Below are 18,476 nucleotides of genomic sequence, written 5' to 3'. Positions count from 1 at the left end.
TCCGCTAGCAGGACGGACAAGGCGGACTGGCTCCACATGTCGGATCATCGATTCCTCCCTGTTGCCAAGGTCAACGTGCGCTGCTGACATGGTGGATTTGCCATGGTGACAGGCAGCTCATCAATAACAGGCTGAACAGAGGTCAGGCGCTTCAGATCACATGGTCCAGAGCAGCCTAGCACGGTGACAGGTGGTGGACTCCATTCAGACAGGTATGGAGCTCCGATTGTCGTGGGCCCTGAGAAAGTGTCTGGTGTCATTGCCAAACACTCCAAGACTGAGAACTTCGGGATGCAGGTAGTGTTGTGGCTAAGAGGACTGACTTTACATCTGAAATCACAGCAGACGCACTGATGCCGTACCCTTGAGACAATAAAAAAATAAAAAAATCTCTGTAAACAAGTACAGTGCAAAAAAGAAACGTAAAACTTAATAAACAACGCAGACGCGCTTCGATGTACTCAGTGGTCTGGTGCTGTAAAACTCAAGATAACAAAAATTTTTCCTAACTTCGAGTTGCAATAAAACTTAATTTCGATAACTAGATTTTTTTAAATTACTTTTTAAACACCCTCATTTCCATTTCCACAACCTCCGAATCAATCCCAGAAGACGACCAAATCATCCCATAAGAACATGGAATGTTCGTCAGCTTCTGGCCATTTTCAGTTCTCTTTATTATCTACTCTATTAAAAGATTAATAGCACAAATGCCCCTTGATTTACTTATGGCCCTATATTTTAACATTTTTAACGTCAAACTACATGAAAGGTAAACCCTTTAAAATGGATGAAAATAAAAACTGATATCCACAAACTTCTAATCAATTCCGACTGACTTAATGCTTTAAACAGGTGCAACGCTTCCCATCTTGTTATTGATCACCAGCACCCAGGAGCACCAGACGTGAACAGTAAACGCCGTGGAAATGAGTTGTATTAATCCAGTCCAGACACACTCCTCCTCCGTATCTATTCTCTACGAATGCATTTTACTAACAGCTCTTCACAGCAGCACAGCTTGTTTTTGTTCCGTGACAAATTCTGAAAACGGGTAAGTGAAGAAAACCCACCCATCCAATTGTAAAAACTGCGTGTGCTGAGCAGGGTCACAGTGAACCGGAGCCTATTCCAGAACCAATGGACACAAGGCTGAGAAGTGGTACGCACGGGACGTGGCATCAGTTCATCGCCGGGTAGTGAAACACACACACACACACACACACACACACACACACATACACTAAACATGCACTTCAGCATCGCCAATCCACCTGAAATGCATGTCTTTGGACTGTGGGAGGAAACCAGAGCACCCGGAGGAAACCGACACAGACACGGGGAAAACATGCAAACCCCACACAGACTGAGTGTGGATCGAACCCACGTCCTCTCGCAGTGTGAGGTGGCAGCGTAACATGCTGCACCACCAAGTGAAGAAAGTGGAATCAAAAATAAGGAAATAATGTGGGGAAAAAAGGTGTATTTTCAAAAATCTGCCCCTGTAACATTTTCCACATGATGGGCCAGTACACCTCTCTATGTGACCTGTATGCAGTTTTATTATTAATGCAAACATTCTCCACGTTCTTTGCTCTGACCATGATGTCCCTGAGAATCGCTGTGGGCTTTGACACCCCTCCTGCCTGGCTGGAGCAACATGTGTAACATCTAGCTCACTCTTCTTATTCACACGTGATCCCCTGGGGCTCAGAAGCGCAGAGATCTACTAACCCAGAAATGCACAAATATAAACAAAAACACACACGTTGTTGTCAGAACCTGCACTGTAAGTTGGAACGTGGATTTGTGCATGTTTTCATATTGACCGCCAAAGGCACAGAATCACCACACGCAAAAAGACATGTATTCTCATTTTGTCAGCGACATCAATCAAAATTAAACTAAGAAAAATAACCAAATATACACACACACACACACACTCAGATCAGTGATATATATATACACACACACACACACACACACACACACACACACAATATAGTATATACGATATATAGATGTATAGATTCTAGTATCTATACATCTATATATCATATATACTGTATATCACTGATCTGAGTGTGTGTGTGTACATAGAGATATAGTATAGTATATACTGTATTTATAGATATACTATATGCATATAAACTGTCAAACATATTATATATATATATATATATATATATATATATATATACACACACACACACATATATACACACATATATACAAATACACACACATATATATATATATATATATATATATATATATATATATATATATATATATACACACACACATACATACACACACACACACATATATATATATATTATATATATAAATCACAGGTAAAATAGCTTTCAACTTCTGCTGCTGATATGCTTTCAAATGTAAAAAAAAAAAAAAGTCATATTGCAACCTTGGATTTACATAAAAAGAATAAATTGGATGATATAAGAGGGGAAAAAAAAATGTACTGCTCTTTAATAGGGTTAATTCCAGGTCCTGTACTGGACACAGGACCAGTTACAAACATGGTAAGGACAGTCCCAACACTGGCCTAGGGAGGGTGCTCTTCTCCTGCTTTCTCAACCATTGACCCATTTCTTACTGATCCCTTGTGCCATGGTTCTGCAAATAGTTTGAGGTATTTTATTACTTTTTTTTTTTTCTCCATTTAAATGTCTTTACTAGTGAGAAGCAACACAATTTCAGTTGAAAATATGAAGTGAATTGCACCCATGGGGTCACGGTATTATTCCAGTTTTGTAATCGTTATCGTCGTAATGTTTAAAGAAAACGATGTTCCACAAAGTGCACCTTAACGTTATTAACAGGCCAGCTGCCCGTTCCTTGTCGCTCATCCACACTGTGCCACATTCCAGGTTTTGCTCACTTTCTCCGCTGGCCAGGAGGGGTGTGGCTCCAGACCCCCGTTCCACCATACTTACTGTCTCAGCAGCTGTCGCCCTTGTTTCCAAGACAGCTGGCTGTTCTGCGGGCCCTGGAGTTCATTTTCGTTCTCATTCCCATCATCTGGAAAGCAAGCAAAAGGATGTCATGAAGATGGTCCTGGTCCACGCCCACCTAGGTGAGCGCTATGAAGCCATGTGCTGCTACGTCACCAACACCTGCATTAACATCGACGTTTATTCGTTTAGCCGGCACCTGAGTCCATGGCAACAGCTATGTGACACTAAACTCCCGACGATCATTCACTTGTATATGATATATGAGCAATGTAACACGGGGGCACGGTGGCGCAGTGGGTTGGGCCGGGTCCTGCTCTCCGGTGAGTCTGGGGTTCGAATCCTGCCTGGGGTGCCTTGCGACGGACTGGCGTCCCATCCTGGGCGTGTACCCTCCCCCTCTGGCCTTACGCCCTGTGTTGTTGGGTAGGCTCCGGTTCCCTGCGACCCCGTATGGGACAAGTGGTTCTGAAAATGTGTGTATGTGTGTGTGTGTGTGTGTGCATGCACAATGTAACACACACACGCTATGAGCAATTTAGAGTCACCAGTTCACTCAAACTACTTGTGGAAGGAGCCTAGAGCACCCATGAGAATAATATGCAGACTCCACAAGGACTGAGATGGATTCGAACCTTCAGCCAGAAGAACAGCCTGGGAACTGTGAGCCAGCAGCGCTGCCAAGTACGACTGAATAAGATGATCAGGAGGTAGCAAGCTGGTAAACGACAGACCGGTTCTGACGCCAGAGTACACTGGGTCAGTGTGGAACCCCACTGACCTCTACAGAAAGAGCTTACGATACAGCCGTTTTTTCCCTAATTCTCAGGAGTCTCCGAATCTCTTGTACATTCTGAGGCCCTGCTTAGGTTACGCGCTCGAAGGCAGCCTGTTGGGACCTGAGATATACAGAAACAAAGTGAATAAAATAATAAGTACAACATAAGTTTAAATCCCAGGAGGGGGGGTCACTGAATTCACATTTACATTTACTCATTGAGCAGCCACTCCTCTCGAAATAGTCGTACAATGCAAGTGCCTTTCGCCAACAGGCGAATCTTTTATTCGTCGCCCCGTTGCTGTGTCGCTGCCAAGCAACAGTGTGGTTAAGGGGAAGACGTGTCGCAGAGCTCCCCACGAGAGACGCGCGCCAGGTACCCCTGCCCTGTGACTGCCGGCTGCCTCCGATCAGCCAGGTGGGGAGAGAGAGAGAGAGAGAGAGAGAGAGAGGTGGGGGATCCCCACTGAACACAGCAGCGAACCTCAAAGCGGCACTGAATAAAACATGAGCCCTTGGGAATGAACGCGGCAGGAGAGCTGATCTCCCTGAATCCTGTGATCGAAGACCGAAAGCAGCGTGGGGCGGTCGATCTCGGCGTTCGAACAAAGCGGAGACGTTGGTAACGCGTCTGACCGGGTTGGATGAATGCTGGGCAATGCAGCTCCACTGTCAGCATAAGAGCACTTAGGTTGGGAACAAACAACCAACCGCTGCATGGATGCCAGCTCAACGCCTTAGGTGTGTTAACACATTCAGTGACGCGAGAGGTGCGTGACACCCAGTGCCAAAGGGATGGGTCTTGTAGCTAAGTCTGATGGTTCGAGTCTCGGTACAGGCCCTGCCACTGTACCCTAGAACATCAGCCACAACACACGTAGGCAACCGCTTTTTTCCCCCCCCATTCTGGTTAATTCTGCAGCCAACCACAGAAATACACTCACTCATTTAGCTGATGCTTTTCTACAAAGCACCTAACTTTTTTTTTTACCCATTTATAGAAATGGGGAATTTTTACAGGACAACTTTAGGGTAATTGCCCTGCTCAAGGGCACTACAGCTGGAGGTGGGATTCAAACCTGCAACCTTTCGGGTCTAAAGGCTGCAGTTGTAACCGCTACACTACCAGCTGCCCTGCTATAGCTACCTGAAATACCCACACTATTATCACAAAGTGAATTAAATTATGAACAAATTATGACGCACACTCATAGAGAAGAGTAAAAATGGTCAGAAAGACTTATGCATAATGTAAGAATTTGGTTCACCTAAATCGTGTTGGCCACACACTTTTAGAAAACGGGTCAATGGGTCGCACAAGATCCTGCATAACAAGCGGGTTGCAGTCCGGTAAAAGCTCCAAGGTGACTTCACAACACGACAAGGACCTGCTCACCAACGCAACCACATAATTCCACGAAATTGGAGAATGTGGTAAAGCATACAAGGTGACTCTCCATCTGAAAGGGGAACTAAACGAGCCCTCGTTGAGCGAAAGTTTTTGAAGACTAAGGCAGGAGGAATTCAAAGCGCTCGACCTGCTCGATCCGCACGGGCCCGCATCCCGGGCCCCTCGACGTACTCACCGGAGTCGTAGCTCGGGGGCTTCATGTCGCCTTGGTTAAGCTCCGTACCGTACTTCAATTTATGGTACTTCGCCCTGCAAAAGAGAGAGAGAGAGAGAGGAAAAAAAAAAAATGTGCAGATTGGATTGTGCACGTTTTACTGAAGAGCTGGTCAGTTCTTAGACCTCGTTCGCATGTCAGAGGCATCACTCTCAGTCTTGGCCGAGCTGCTTGTGTTTGGAAACGCTCCTGGCGCCGCGCACTATGGTTGTGTGTGGGCTTGGGGGGTCCGCCGCTGTCGGCTCCATCCAGTGAATTCTGGAGGGTCATTTCACTCCGGTGGCCAAAGATAACTTTTTTGGAAACATACAAGGTGCCCCATAAGTCTGGAATCATAAGGAAAAAATAATTCATTTCTTTTAAAAGAACAAGTAGAGTTCGGATAACTCTACTCATAGGAATTCAGACTCAGGGAGCTTTCCGCTGAATAAAAGCATTTCTATTGGAAGCCTTTATCTTGTGTCCTACAGTTACAGACTTACGGGGCACTCTGTATAGTATAAAAGGTAAACGGAAGTGCATTAAACATCCAGTTTTGCAGCATTTACGTACGAAAAGCTACAGTGTGAAATCTGGAAATATCACCATCCGATATAGAAACGTTCTGTTTCAAAACATCTGTAGCTTCAACGCTGGAAGTTATTCATATATCGAGAAATATAGTTAGCGTGTATATACATAGACCTCGCCATATGTCGTTTCGTGCTGCGTCGATCTCGACTTACGTCGGTTTCTTGTTAAATGTATATAGAAAAATATAGCTCGTCTTCAGTTGGCTGACGCGACTTTACGTCGGTCAGCCGAAAATATAAAAAATTGTTAAAAACTTAAAAATCACTTTAAAACAATAAAAAAAGTGTAAAATCAAATAAAAATAAACGTTAAAATAGATAAAATAATATATTGCAATCTATGAAATCAATTAAAAGCTTAAAAATAAAAAAAAAATATTTACCTGCCGTTCGGTGCTGATAACTTTTTTTTCCCTTTACTTTGGCATTAATTGAAGTGTATACAGTTAAGGGGGGTGCTTATTAGGGGTTTATAGGGGGTCTAAATCAGTTTTTTTAGGGGTTATTTCGTTTTCCGTCATTTTTCGACTTAAGTCGCGTCCTTTGGAACCAATTAACGACATACGGCGAGGTATTACTGTATATGTAACACACACACACACACACACACACACACACACACACACACACACACACACACACGTATGTACTGTATATAAACGCATACACACTATGTTACTGAACGTCTCAAGAACAAAAACTAGTTTCCATAATTTGAACTCTGTATATGTTTACACAGGAGTACATTATTTATGGGCATAAATCCAGTCTTAACTACAGTAACAACGAAAAGACTCAAAAATTGTGCTGAAAACAAGTTCCTGCTCACAAGACATTCAGCTGTTGTTCACCGGACACTTTTCTCTAAAGCAACTGACAGTGTTAAGTTTATAACAGGTAGTCATTTATACAGCTGGGTAATTTTTACTGTGTCATGTCAAAGTAAAAACCCTGAGCTCAGGGCAGTATCTCTAGCCACTACGCCCCCTGCTGCTCCTACACGCTCTGAACCGCGCTGCTCAGGACGAAAGATGTACAGCAGACCGAAAAAGTTGAGACGGAGATCTCTCGCTCACACTGCCAGCATAGCCCCGCCCAAACGAAGCAGTAAACACACTTTGGAGCGTCCCATAAGCTTCCCTGCTGGACTCCACACTTCCCACGCAAATGCAAAAACTGCAGTGATTCGCGAGGAACGCGTTTCGCACCGCTTCACACGAACAGCCCGACTGGTGGACGCACTCCCTTCTAAACCCCGTTCGAACGGGGAACGTCCCGCGTCCTCGTGGCCTGCTGCCTCCACGCTGGGAGAAAACATCACGTGTTGCTAAGCAACCAAAGACATCAGCAGACGTGCTGGAGGTTAGCTAATGTCATTCCGTTTCCACTCCACGGTCACTAAGACATAAATATCTTAACAGTTTAATACTTTTCTTGTTTGCCAACTAAACATTCCAAGAAATATTTCACTTAAGAAAATGTCAGCCAAAAAGTTAAGAAAAAAAATTAGTTTACATTGATCCAATGCATTTTTCCAAAGCACATTACGATTATTTAGCCATTTATAGAAATGGGTCATTTTCCTAGAGCATTTTAGGGTTAGTGTTCAGGGTTACTACAGCTGGAGGTGGGATTCAGATATGCAACCTTTGGGTCTAAAGGCAGCAACTATAAACATTACGCTACCAGCTGCCTCCAAAGGACAGAAGGGGGACTCGAACCCACGATCAAGCACATAACTCATATGCTGTCGGGCACCGGCGCCGCCTGCTGCACCACCATGCCATGCAGCCGATGTTTTTCTCCACAGCGACTCACGGTCCTTACGCTGATCTTCCAGCCCAGTATCTCAAAAGCAAGCAGAGGTTACACTTTCTTTTTCTAAGGAAAAACAGTAAACTAGAGAACACAGCAATATTTTACAGAGCAGCAGCTCACAGGATGAGACACTACAGCAAACACACATTCCAAGTCTAGGTCTAATCTCCCATGCGCGTCCCCTTTGCACACAGAACTTCAGCGAAGCATCTAATCGCAGGAGGAGCTCTGCTGTTGTACCCACAGCCTCCTCAATTACCCTGATTTTGTTGGTAAATATCCAGCGGTATGAATGTACAACTTGAAATAGGAATAATTCGTAAAGTAGTTCGCCATTCAGAATGGACTGCGCTACTACAGAGAAGAAAAACATACAATGGACACAAAGGTCGCAGTAGGTCGTGGGTCCCATCATGTGCAACGATGTGGAATAATGCGGTATAATGTGGCAAAGCACAGTGAGGGTTGCAGCTATGAACACGACACTGGTCTTGACGACGGTGTTTTAACAGCAACGCGCTGATAGGCTGGCGCCCGAGCCATTCCCACACCTTACCTACGCCGTTCTCCAGAACTTTCTCCGGATCACTGCAATCCAAACTCACGACGGCAGTTAGAGAGAAAAAGGAAGGCTGGATATTTCTCTGGATGATCTCAGCTGCCAGGTCGTGAGAAATTCATCTGCTTTGGTGTCCAATCGCTTTTGGCTCACGTCTCCGGCACAGACTTAGCACAGAAATTTTGCAGTAAATAAGACACTTTTGAGATCAGCGTGGCGCCTCTCGAGGGCTACCTTACTGACCACAAGCATTCATCAGTCCATCCGGCCAGTAATATTCTACACGCCGCATCACAGGTGTCACGGGTCATCCTCCAGAGCCCCGTCCCATTGCGCTCAGAAAAAACCGAACTGCTCACAAGCCTGTTGGGCAAGAAGTGCAAAGAAAACTTGTACAACCTGAGACGAGCCGCAGCTGCGTTCGCCGAGGCTCGCCGACATACCAAGGGTTCCTAAAGTATTAGAGCGGTGCATCTCGCCCAAGTGTCCGGCTCTGGTCCCGCAGATTTTTACAGAACGCATTTTGAACAGAGCCTGACTGACAAGTGTCGCAGCAGGCGAGATGGGTTGCGACCGCATTTCGATGTCGAAAGAGCCGAGGAACAAGAAGCCCGAGGGCCACAGCTGCGTTTCCAGCATAATTAACAAAACAGAAAAAGCTCTAAAAATGTTCAGCAGTATGCTGCCGCAATTTAATCTGGACCGCGTACACTTCTTGACAAATTAAATACTTCCCTTTAAGTCACCCTGAACAAATGTGCCAGCTAAAATAAAAAATAATAAGAAAAAAAAATCTCCGGCATTTCAAACTTCTAATAACTTTTCTTTGGAGTTCCAGTAAAAATAGCTGAATACATTTGCAAAAAAAAAAAAAGAAAAAAAATGTAAGCCTTCTCAAAAGCTAAAAAAGAAAAAAAAAAAATTAGGAAGGAAAGCAAACAATACGGCTTTTTAAAAAACTTTAACCTCAAGCTTACTGTAGGTTTAGCTTTAAATTCTGGCGACTGGTTTGTAATCTTCCTGAAAAGTAAATACTTATTTCAATTAAGTCAAATTTAACATATATTAGTTCATATAATAGGTGTTAACAATTGGTCTTATCAAGTCTAATTTTCAAGCATATTAGTTATCCAATAGGAGCATTAGATGACGCCGAATCTCGGAGGCGCTAATAACGTTAAAAACACTTATTTCCTTCATCCTGTTGTGGGTGTATATCTGGAACAAATCCAGCTTTACGGTACGATTCCCGTGGATAACGGCGTAATTTGCCAGGCACAGCGACGGCAATGATGGGCACTGTATATGAATGTGTGACTGCTTGCAATGAAAGAGTGAAGGCGAAGGCCTGGGGTCGACGGGATGATCACAGCGCAGTCTTCTCTTACGTTACGGAGATTTCTTGATTCGCGATTCCACACTACAGCCTGTGTTTTGCAGAATCAAAAGTAAAGATGATTTCAATAGCAGGAAGATGGAAGGAAGCAGTTCCACAGTTAGGGGGTGCGGTGGCGCAGCGGGTTTGACCGGGTCCTGCTGTATGGGGGGTCTGGGGTTCGAGTCCTGCTTAGGGTGCCTTGCGATGGACTGGCGTCCCGTCCTGGGTGTGTCCCCTCCCCCTCCAGCCTTGCGCCTTGTGTTACCGGGTTAGGCTCCGGCTTGCTGCGACCCCACTTGGGACTAGTACTTTCTAACTGTGTGTGTGAGTTCCACAGTTTACTTCTCTATAGAGTATTTTTTTTTATACCTGAAACTTTTTAGATTAGCACCTTACTGGATGTGGTTCACCACCGACTTCTTTGGGATGTGCACCTTTGGACCGTTGGAGAAAACCCACACAAACACTGGGGGGGCACGCAAACTCCGCAAACAGGTCCGGATTCGAACCCAGGTTCAAAACCCCCCACCCAGGAGCTCTGAAGCACCAGTCGCACCCAGTGTGAACTGGCAACCACCAGGTTACAAGATCATTTCCCTAAACACTCCCAGCCTGCTGCAGTGCTACTACAGAAACTTAAGAGTAACCTCCTACTTATTTATCCTACACTTTTACATTCGCTCATTTAGCTGATGCTTTTCTCCAAAACAATTTACAGTTGTTGAGGGACTTATAACTTGCAAAAAATTTGCAGAAATGTACCGATTTGTACAGCTGTGCAATTTTTACTGTTTCAATTCAGGGTAAGTACCTTGATCGAGGGCACTGCAGCAGGAGGTGGGATTTGAACCTGGCTCCTTTGAGTCCTTGTAGAAATAAATGGGCAACCTTCTACTTTACATGTATTCGTTTAGCTGATGCCTTCCTTCAAAGTGACTTACAGTATTAATCCACCTACAATTATTCACCCATTTATACAGCTCGGCAACTTTTTACTGGAGCAATTTAGTACTTTGAAAGTACTTTGCTCAAGGGTTCTGTAGCTGGAGGTGGAAATCAAACCCACATCCTTTGGGTCCAAAGGCAGCAGCTCTAACCACTGCGCTACCAGCTACCCTCTTTTCTCCAAACTGACTTATGTTGTTGAGTTGACCCATTTATAGAGCTGGGCAATTTTTACTGGAGTGATGCAGGGTTAGTACCTTGCTCAAGGGTACTACAGCAGGGCGTGGGACAGAGAAATAAGCTCATCAATATACCATCGCTCTACATAAAAAAAGAGCGAAGCAAAAAAAATAAAATTTCTATGAGCTAACCCTATATGACAACCTTGCAGTTGGAGGTAAAGGTACGATGGCCAGAACTCTGTCCAACACTGCAACACCACAGATGACAGTACCTGCAGATCACAGAAAATATTGGTGGTCTTCGTAGCTCGGGTTGATGGTTGATGGTTATTCTCCAAGCTTGGCATTTATGTTGTAAACATTTCATCATCAGTGCACAACTTGTGTGATTTGTGTTGGATGCTTCTTCCTTTATATATAGTTTGATGAGTGGGATTGCCTGAAGCTTGGACGTGATTGGTTGGTTTCATGCGAGCTTGAGCATGAGCGGTTCTTCTGATTTCTGATTGGTCGGTTGCCGGTTTCAAACCGGAACCGGTTCGATACCAGTTAGGCCCTCGGTGCTCCAGTCTGCGGAGCTGCGTGGGAAAGACGCCGTTGCGTTGGCTCCACGCAGCTCCTCGTGGCACGGTTACCCGTGGAATACGCCACCGGGCACATTTGAATGACGTCAGCGATGAGCCTCCCGAGAAACAGCCGTGCGGCCTTTCAGAGGAGATGCCCCGAGAGAGGGGACCCCGCTGCAGACACGAAATCGGCAGCACTATAAATAAGTGCCGTGTTTTTCTCCGAGAACAGACTGGCGACCTTGTCGTGGTGGACGGCACACGAAAAGCCCTGGATGGAGCAGAAGGCTGGAGGCATTTTTACCCTCCTACCACAAGGGAGGAACTGTGCTGCGTGGATCGCTTTACCAGCAACGAGCACAACGGACAAAGGAGCAGACACCCTATTTAAAACTCAATCCTCCCTTTCACGGTTTGCCTTCCCCCAACCCCACACACACAAAACTAAAAAAGAGATTCCAATTTAACGAAGGCGACACATTTTCCAAGAGGATGACGGCTGCGACGTGCTCTAGGAAAACATCCGGCCGCGCGCTGTTAACGGGGCGGCAGCCTAAACGGTTTGGATTAAAGCAAAAAATTAAAATAATAACATTCCATCATGTCTCGCTTCCCCGTGCTTCACCAGTACAGTGCAGAAAACTTGAGGATTTTCAGCCTGAATACCAATATATAAATAATCCTGTGCCGGGCCTGGAGCGTGACTCACTGAGTGGGAGCGCGCGCAAAGGCAGCGCGGTGTAATAAAAGGAGCGATGGGCACAATCTGTTCTTCGCACTCGGATGTACGGATTTCGCGCCGCGAAACGAATCCCTCCGCCGGAATCGGCAAGTTTGCGCAGGCAGAAAATTAGCATCGTCGCTCCGCAGGACCCGCACGGAAAATAAGCTCAAAAAGAGTGTTGAACTTGAGCTCGTTCGGTGTATTTTCGCGTAGCACCGCTTCCAGCAAGGCTGTGCGTGCGTAAAATCCATCGAGGGCGAAAGCAGCCACGGGACGTGGGCAAACCTTCACGAAGCATCGCTTTCGCCTCACAAATGGCCACGTAGAGCACAAGCAGTGTTAACAGCGTTAAATTACCCCTTCCGGAGACCTGCAAACCCTTGTTCCGCAAAACCCGCCGTAAATTACAGCTACGCGGTAATTACCCTGCTGACAAAAGTAATTAGAATACAATTACACTGTAAGAGATGTTAACTGTTACACTGAATGCTGTGGCAATGTCACTTCCCATGATGCTACGGTGGGCTCTCCAGACACAAGTGTGTCGTGTGTAGGAGGTCGCGTGATCGTACCTTTCTTGCTTGAGCGCATACTCCAGCATCTTAATCCTCCTCACCAGGTCCTTCTTCAAGTTCTCCTGGCCCTTGCGCTCACCCTGCAGGAAGGCGATCTGGGCCTGAAAGACACAGCATTGGCGGAGGTGTCACCGAGATGCTGCTGATGGGCTCCGGCCCACGAGGTGCTACGCTCTCTACACCCCCGACACGGAGTAGAGCGATGCCACACGTACCAGTTCCCTTTGTCCTTCTCCATCGCTGAGTTAAGCATTAAAAATAGTTCATCTGCAGGTGATCAGACCTTGGGTGTGCAGACGTTGTGATGAAAGGACAGTCCAGAGCATGACAACAGTATTTTCTTTTAAATATTTTTAAGAGTTTTTTTTTTTAAAAAAAGAGAGGCTGGATTATCGGCAAAATGAAACCAAAACCTAAGAATAAATAAATAAAGAAACTAAATATTTTACATTATTTTCCAACCATACAACTCTGAGTACATACAAAAGAACATTTTTGGGACACGTACAATCACAAGGAATCCTTGCACTCTTTATACTGGTTTCAGCACAATTTGAGGAAAGAAACAGCCGTTTGAATATACAGGGATTTGCAAGCAGAAATGCAAACTATATTAAATTTTCCAAAAAAAAAAAAAAAAAAAAAAAAAAAAAAACACCTTTTCATAACACGGAGTTTGAAAACATTTACAAATAACAAGACTACCATCATTTCAAAATGATGAAGAAATGACTGGAATGACCTTTCACTGGTATGACTCCCCCCCCTCCAATTAGCCCAGACATACAAGGATCAACTTGCAAATATAAAGCCTGCAATGGAAATCATCTGTAAATAAAGTATTAAGAAAATGTGTATTTTCTTGCTAATGTAATGCAGTATGGTGTTTTCATGAGAACGTTTCTCATTCCTGACACTTGGCCCTATTTCTCCCCCATGGGGATTTGCAGTTCAGTGGTACACCGTGCAGCAGAAAGCAGGGCAGTCGCGGCTTTCAAAACCGACACAGCGAAGCGCACCGTTTGCACGCCTTCCGTCCTTAGGCGACGCTTCTTCTCGCATCGGAGCGCAAAACGAACGTCCCGCCACATTTTACCCTTAGCGCTCGCCGGGATGTCATTCCCCAGAAGTCCCTGCAGCGCTTCGAGAGCGTTGCGGAAATATGTAGGTTTAAAAGTGCATCTGACACTTCTCCACATGAGCTTACTTTAAGCTACGCGCACCCATTTATAAAGCAGGGTAGTTTTTACTGTACCTGGTCAGGGTACGCACCTTGCTCAAGGGTACAGCAGCCGGGTGTTGGGATTCTAAGCCGGGTCTTTCGAGTGCTCTAACAACCGCGCCACCTGCTGCTCCAGGAAACAACCGCATTATCCGGGAAGACTTTACAGTAGGCGACCAACGGGATGCGTTCCATCGACTCCGACGACGACAACACAAAGAGTATTCAGGGCGCTTCCAGGAGACGCTGACCTCCTTCCTGCTTCTACCGCAATCTTCAGTGAAGCGCTCTCCACCCCGGTCCCGGAGAGCACGAACACAGCGGGTTTTATGCTCTACTCCAATGTTCCGATTCTGAAGAACTGCAGGCGCATCGTAACGCGGTCAAGGTGAGCATACGGTAAACATGACTAACACATTTGTCTTTTGATTTATAAATACCAGGCTTCGTGCATACAGATAGGTCGAGTTTAACAGGTCATTTCTGGGAAACCACACTGATGCTCTACAGAAGAGAGACTGAAGGCCACGCCTGTCGACAAGACTTGTAAACAATACCAACTGATTTATGATACCTCCGACATACTAATATTTAACGTGCGTTTAAAAACAAGTACCGGGGAAGACAAAAACCGAAGAAGTACCACCTCCTCAAAACCAGGACGACCTCAACACACCAACATACCCAGAGCTTCCGCACCAGTTACGGGAAGCTTCACGTTCTTTAAATCGCTTCGCAACCGCGTTGTCGTAGCAACGCACCTATCACCTGAACGAAGGACGAGAGATGGAGCGACGGCGAACGCCTCCGACGGATTGCTCGCGGAACCGCCCGGCAAGAGGAAAACGACTAAAAAAAGAAACGGAACGAATAAAGCGAGCAGGAGGACCCGTCTCTTTGGGGTCCCTTTGAAAATCCCGAGCTCTGACTGATGCAATCACATTATGCTATGCCTTGTACACGCGTAAATACACTTTAAAAATAGTACTTCTGTATGAGCGGAGGAAACGAGTTCAGACAAAAGAAGGGAAACCCTTCAAAATCCTTCAAAGCTTCCGGTTTCGCAGCAAAAAATCTCTGCCTTCACACTGCTACGAGGCTGGCTGGATTCAGGAATCCTACTTTAAACAAAAAATAACTTTAACGGTTTCAACATACAGGGAATTTGAAGTGGCCCAAGCCCAACTGGAGACATTATACATACAGAACAACATTAAAACACACAGCATAAAAAAGGCAGGCTCCATATCATCAATATTAAAGAAGGGGCCATGAATGAATACTAAACACACAATGAGTGCAGTACAGTTACTAAATACAGTAGCTATGGAAACGAAAATAGCCTTAAGATTAAATATGAATGGGTGTAGCTGCGTTAAATTAGTTTGTAGCTGGATATATAGATATATCTTACTTATGTAAGATACACTGCTCAAAAAAATTAAAGAAACACTTTGAAAATACATCAGATCTCAATGGGGAAAAAAAAAAAAAAAAATCATGCTGGATATCTATACTGATATGGACTGGGTAATATGTTAGGAATGAAAGGATGCCACATTGTTTGATGGAAATGAAAATTATCAACCTACAGAGGGCTGAATTCAAGGACACCCCGAAAATCAAAGTGAAAAAATGATGCGGCAGGCTAGTCCATTTTGCTGAAATTTCATTGCAGCAACTCAGAATGGTACTCACTACTTTGTATGACCCCCAAGTGCTTGTATGCATGCTTGACAACGTTGGGGCATGCTCCTAGTGAGACGACGGATGGTGTCCTGGGGTATTCCCTCCCAGGTCTGAGCAGTGTATAAATACCACACACACACACACACACACACACACACAGTCTGAAACTGCTTGACCCAAGCAGGGTTGCGGTGAATCGGAGCCTAACCCAGCAACACAGGGTGCAAGGTTGGGGGGGGACACACACCCAGGACGGGACGCCAGTCCATCACAAGGCACCCCAAGCAGGACTCGAACCCCAGACCCGCCAGAGAGCAGGACCCGGCCAAACCAGCTGCGCACGGTGCCCCGTGATATAAATTACTAATAGAGACAAATTTCTGGACAGGGAAGTGAAGCGCCAGCACGGATCACAGTGCCCCCTGCTGCCCTGGAGGATAATCACACACGTCCTGAACACGGTCAGCAAAGAGCCGTTCATGCAATGACACACGGCACATTAACTATGCATCTTTACGTACTGCTTCTGAGCAATGTGTTCCTTATCGTGAAGATCCAACATAGAGGGCGGGCGCTACCTAATCACCTTTCCGAAAATGTATGCTGATGCCAAACATTTGCAAAGGCGTTGAAATCTTATGCAGGGCCCATTGTTGAAAAAAAATGCGTTTCTCATTTTATGAAACCCCCGAGTACGATAAAAAGCACAAAAAATATCCCTCACCCATGACTGTAAACAAAATCCACAGATTACTTGTAAGAAAAGAGAAATGGTGCATTAGCATCTGGTTGTCATTGCTTCGTATTTTATTTTTAATTTTCCTCACGTGTGGTTGCGTTAACCACCCGAAAAAGCAGCCACTACTTGTGGTTTTTGGAACTGCCCATAACAGAGGCTGCATGTTATATTTGGTTTATAGCACCATAGGCAGTTGGGGTTGGGGGGGCTTTGTGAAAAAGTTAAAATTTCCACCAAAAAAAAAAAAAAAGATCGATATGAAAATGCATCAGGAACAACAACATAAAAGGAGAGGTCACAAAATGAAATTTTTGTTTTAAAGCACACATATCTGAGACAGAGAGGAGTGGACTGGAAGGATGAGACTCAAATTACGATCCCTAATCAACTCTGGCCTCTTGTCAGTACTTGTCCCCTTCTACAGAGCATGGATTCATAGTTGCTCGAGGCTTTCCAGTTGCGAAGGGGGTGATGTATAGGGACAGCTGGTAGCACAGTGGTTCGAGCTGGTGCCTTTGAATCCCAAGGTTGTAGGTCTGAATCCCACTTATGGTTGTAGTACTTGCTTGAGCAATGTACTTACTCTAAAACTGTTGGAGTAAAACCACTCAGCTGAATAAAATAGGTAAATAATTCTAAGTTGCTTTGGAGGAAAATGCCAACTAAATGTATTGGGCCTATTTTCTGTGTACGATAAATGTTTATGTTCAATAATTTTGGGATCATACCTGTTGAATGTTGACAAAGCTTTATGCAGCTACTCGTGTGATGTACATTGGTTTATATGGTGAAATGCGACAAATTAACTGAGCTTTAGAATCATGTGTCTGCATCCAGGTCTCTCTTTCCGTTGTATTTAATGCACTCATTGTATTTTTCCTCTGAGATGTACGTCACTGTGGAGAAAAGTGTCTGCTAACTAAATAAATGTAAGCTACCTTATGGTGCTGGTCATTGAATACCTTTATTTTAACTACTATTAATAATAATAATAATAATAATAATAATAATCCCCAGAGGGAAAGAGGACTTGGTTAGAGCAGCACTGAAACATGAAGAATAAACACATAACTCCCTATGGGGATTTTCATTCAAGTTTCCATTCTTTCATTAATTCATTCATTTCTCAGGATTGTCATGATGACGTGTGGAAAGCGCACCTTAGTATTTCTGTTCTTCGATTCAATGCATACAAATCTGAGCAAATCACTGGGTTATGTAAATTTCATTTTGCAGCATTACGCCGAATCGCTTCCATCAGTTTGACTCCCTCCTTCCGCATCTTGGCAGATAAACCGTAAGTGACAGAATACTTGGGTTTGTCCAGGCAGACTGTGATCGTCGTTGTCAGAAAGTGGAAACAATGAACAGCAGACTGTATCTCGTAGGTAATGAAATGGCAAAGAAGTTCTGCTGCATTCCCTTACAGGAAGCAGGAAAGAAAACAAGGCAAAAGTTCAGTGTGGTGAACTAGAGAGCAGGGCAGCCGTCTGGGAGACGCTGCCGTCTAATCTAATGTAAGATAATAAGTTTGCTCACCGACCTTCTCACCGTACAAAACCCATAATCACCCTCTCCCAGTGTTCTGGGCTACAGCAACATAGGTGGTGGTGGAACCAGGACAACGAATGGGTCACCTTCAAAACAGACCAGGACAAGCGCTTCATGAAAACAGACATGACACATGACCAAGTTATTGTAATAATGCAGTGCCAATGTTTGATTGCTTTTTAAAAAAGAAAAAGAAAAAAAAAAAAAAAAAAAAGGGGGGGAAAAAAAAAATCAATAAATTCAAAGAAGTTGTTACACAAAGTGAAGCCTAATTACAAATCAGAACCACTCCTGTGCCAACAGGCGATGTGAAATACTTTCCTCCCACTTCCTTGGCCTGAGAGTTTTTTTTTTTTTTTTTTTTGTTTTCGTTTCCTCAGCTGCCAGGAGGCCAATTTCAGTATAATTCATTCTTTATTTGCTCCCCACTGCGCCAACTAAATGCTGTGTCCCTCTGCAATCAGTACTATTTCAATTATGTGCTGAATTGTGAAATAACTATTTCGGTGCAAGGCTGGTTTTGTTGGTTGTACCACTATTTCAGCCGGTTATCTCGCAACCCTGTAAGCGCTGCT

General features: G+C 44.6%; 1 protein-coding gene across 2 annotated transcripts in view; it reads right to left on the bottom strand.

The window, feature by feature from the left end:
- strn (striatin, calmodulin binding protein) overlaps positions 1 to 18,476 on the bottom strand; it is an 84,533-nt gene that overhangs the window by 24,606 nt on the left and 41,451 nt on the right. For both annotated transcript variants that reach the window (XM_029259117.1, XM_029259118.1), the window contains exons 2-4: positions 12,698 to 12,801; positions 5,343 to 5,416; positions 2,961 to 3,045 (exon numbers count right to left, since the gene is read on the bottom strand). In XM_029259117.1, the coding sequence (XP_029114950.1) occupies positions 2,961 to 3,045; positions 5,343 to 5,416; positions 12,698 to 12,801 (263 nt within the window). The remainder of the gene's footprint in view (positions 1 to 2,960; positions 3,046 to 5,342; positions 5,417 to 12,697; positions 12,802 to 18,476) is intronic.

This window comes from Scleropages formosus, chromosome 16, assembly GCF_900964775.1.
Source record: "Scleropages formosus chromosome 16, fSclFor1.1, whole genome shotgun sequence".
In the NCBI taxonomy this organism is placed as follows: Eukaryota; Metazoa; Chordata; class Actinopteri; order Osteoglossiformes; family Osteoglossidae; genus Scleropages; species Scleropages formosus.
Note: the sequence above shows the minus strand (reverse complement) of the source record. Positions and strands in the feature narration are given on the sequence as shown.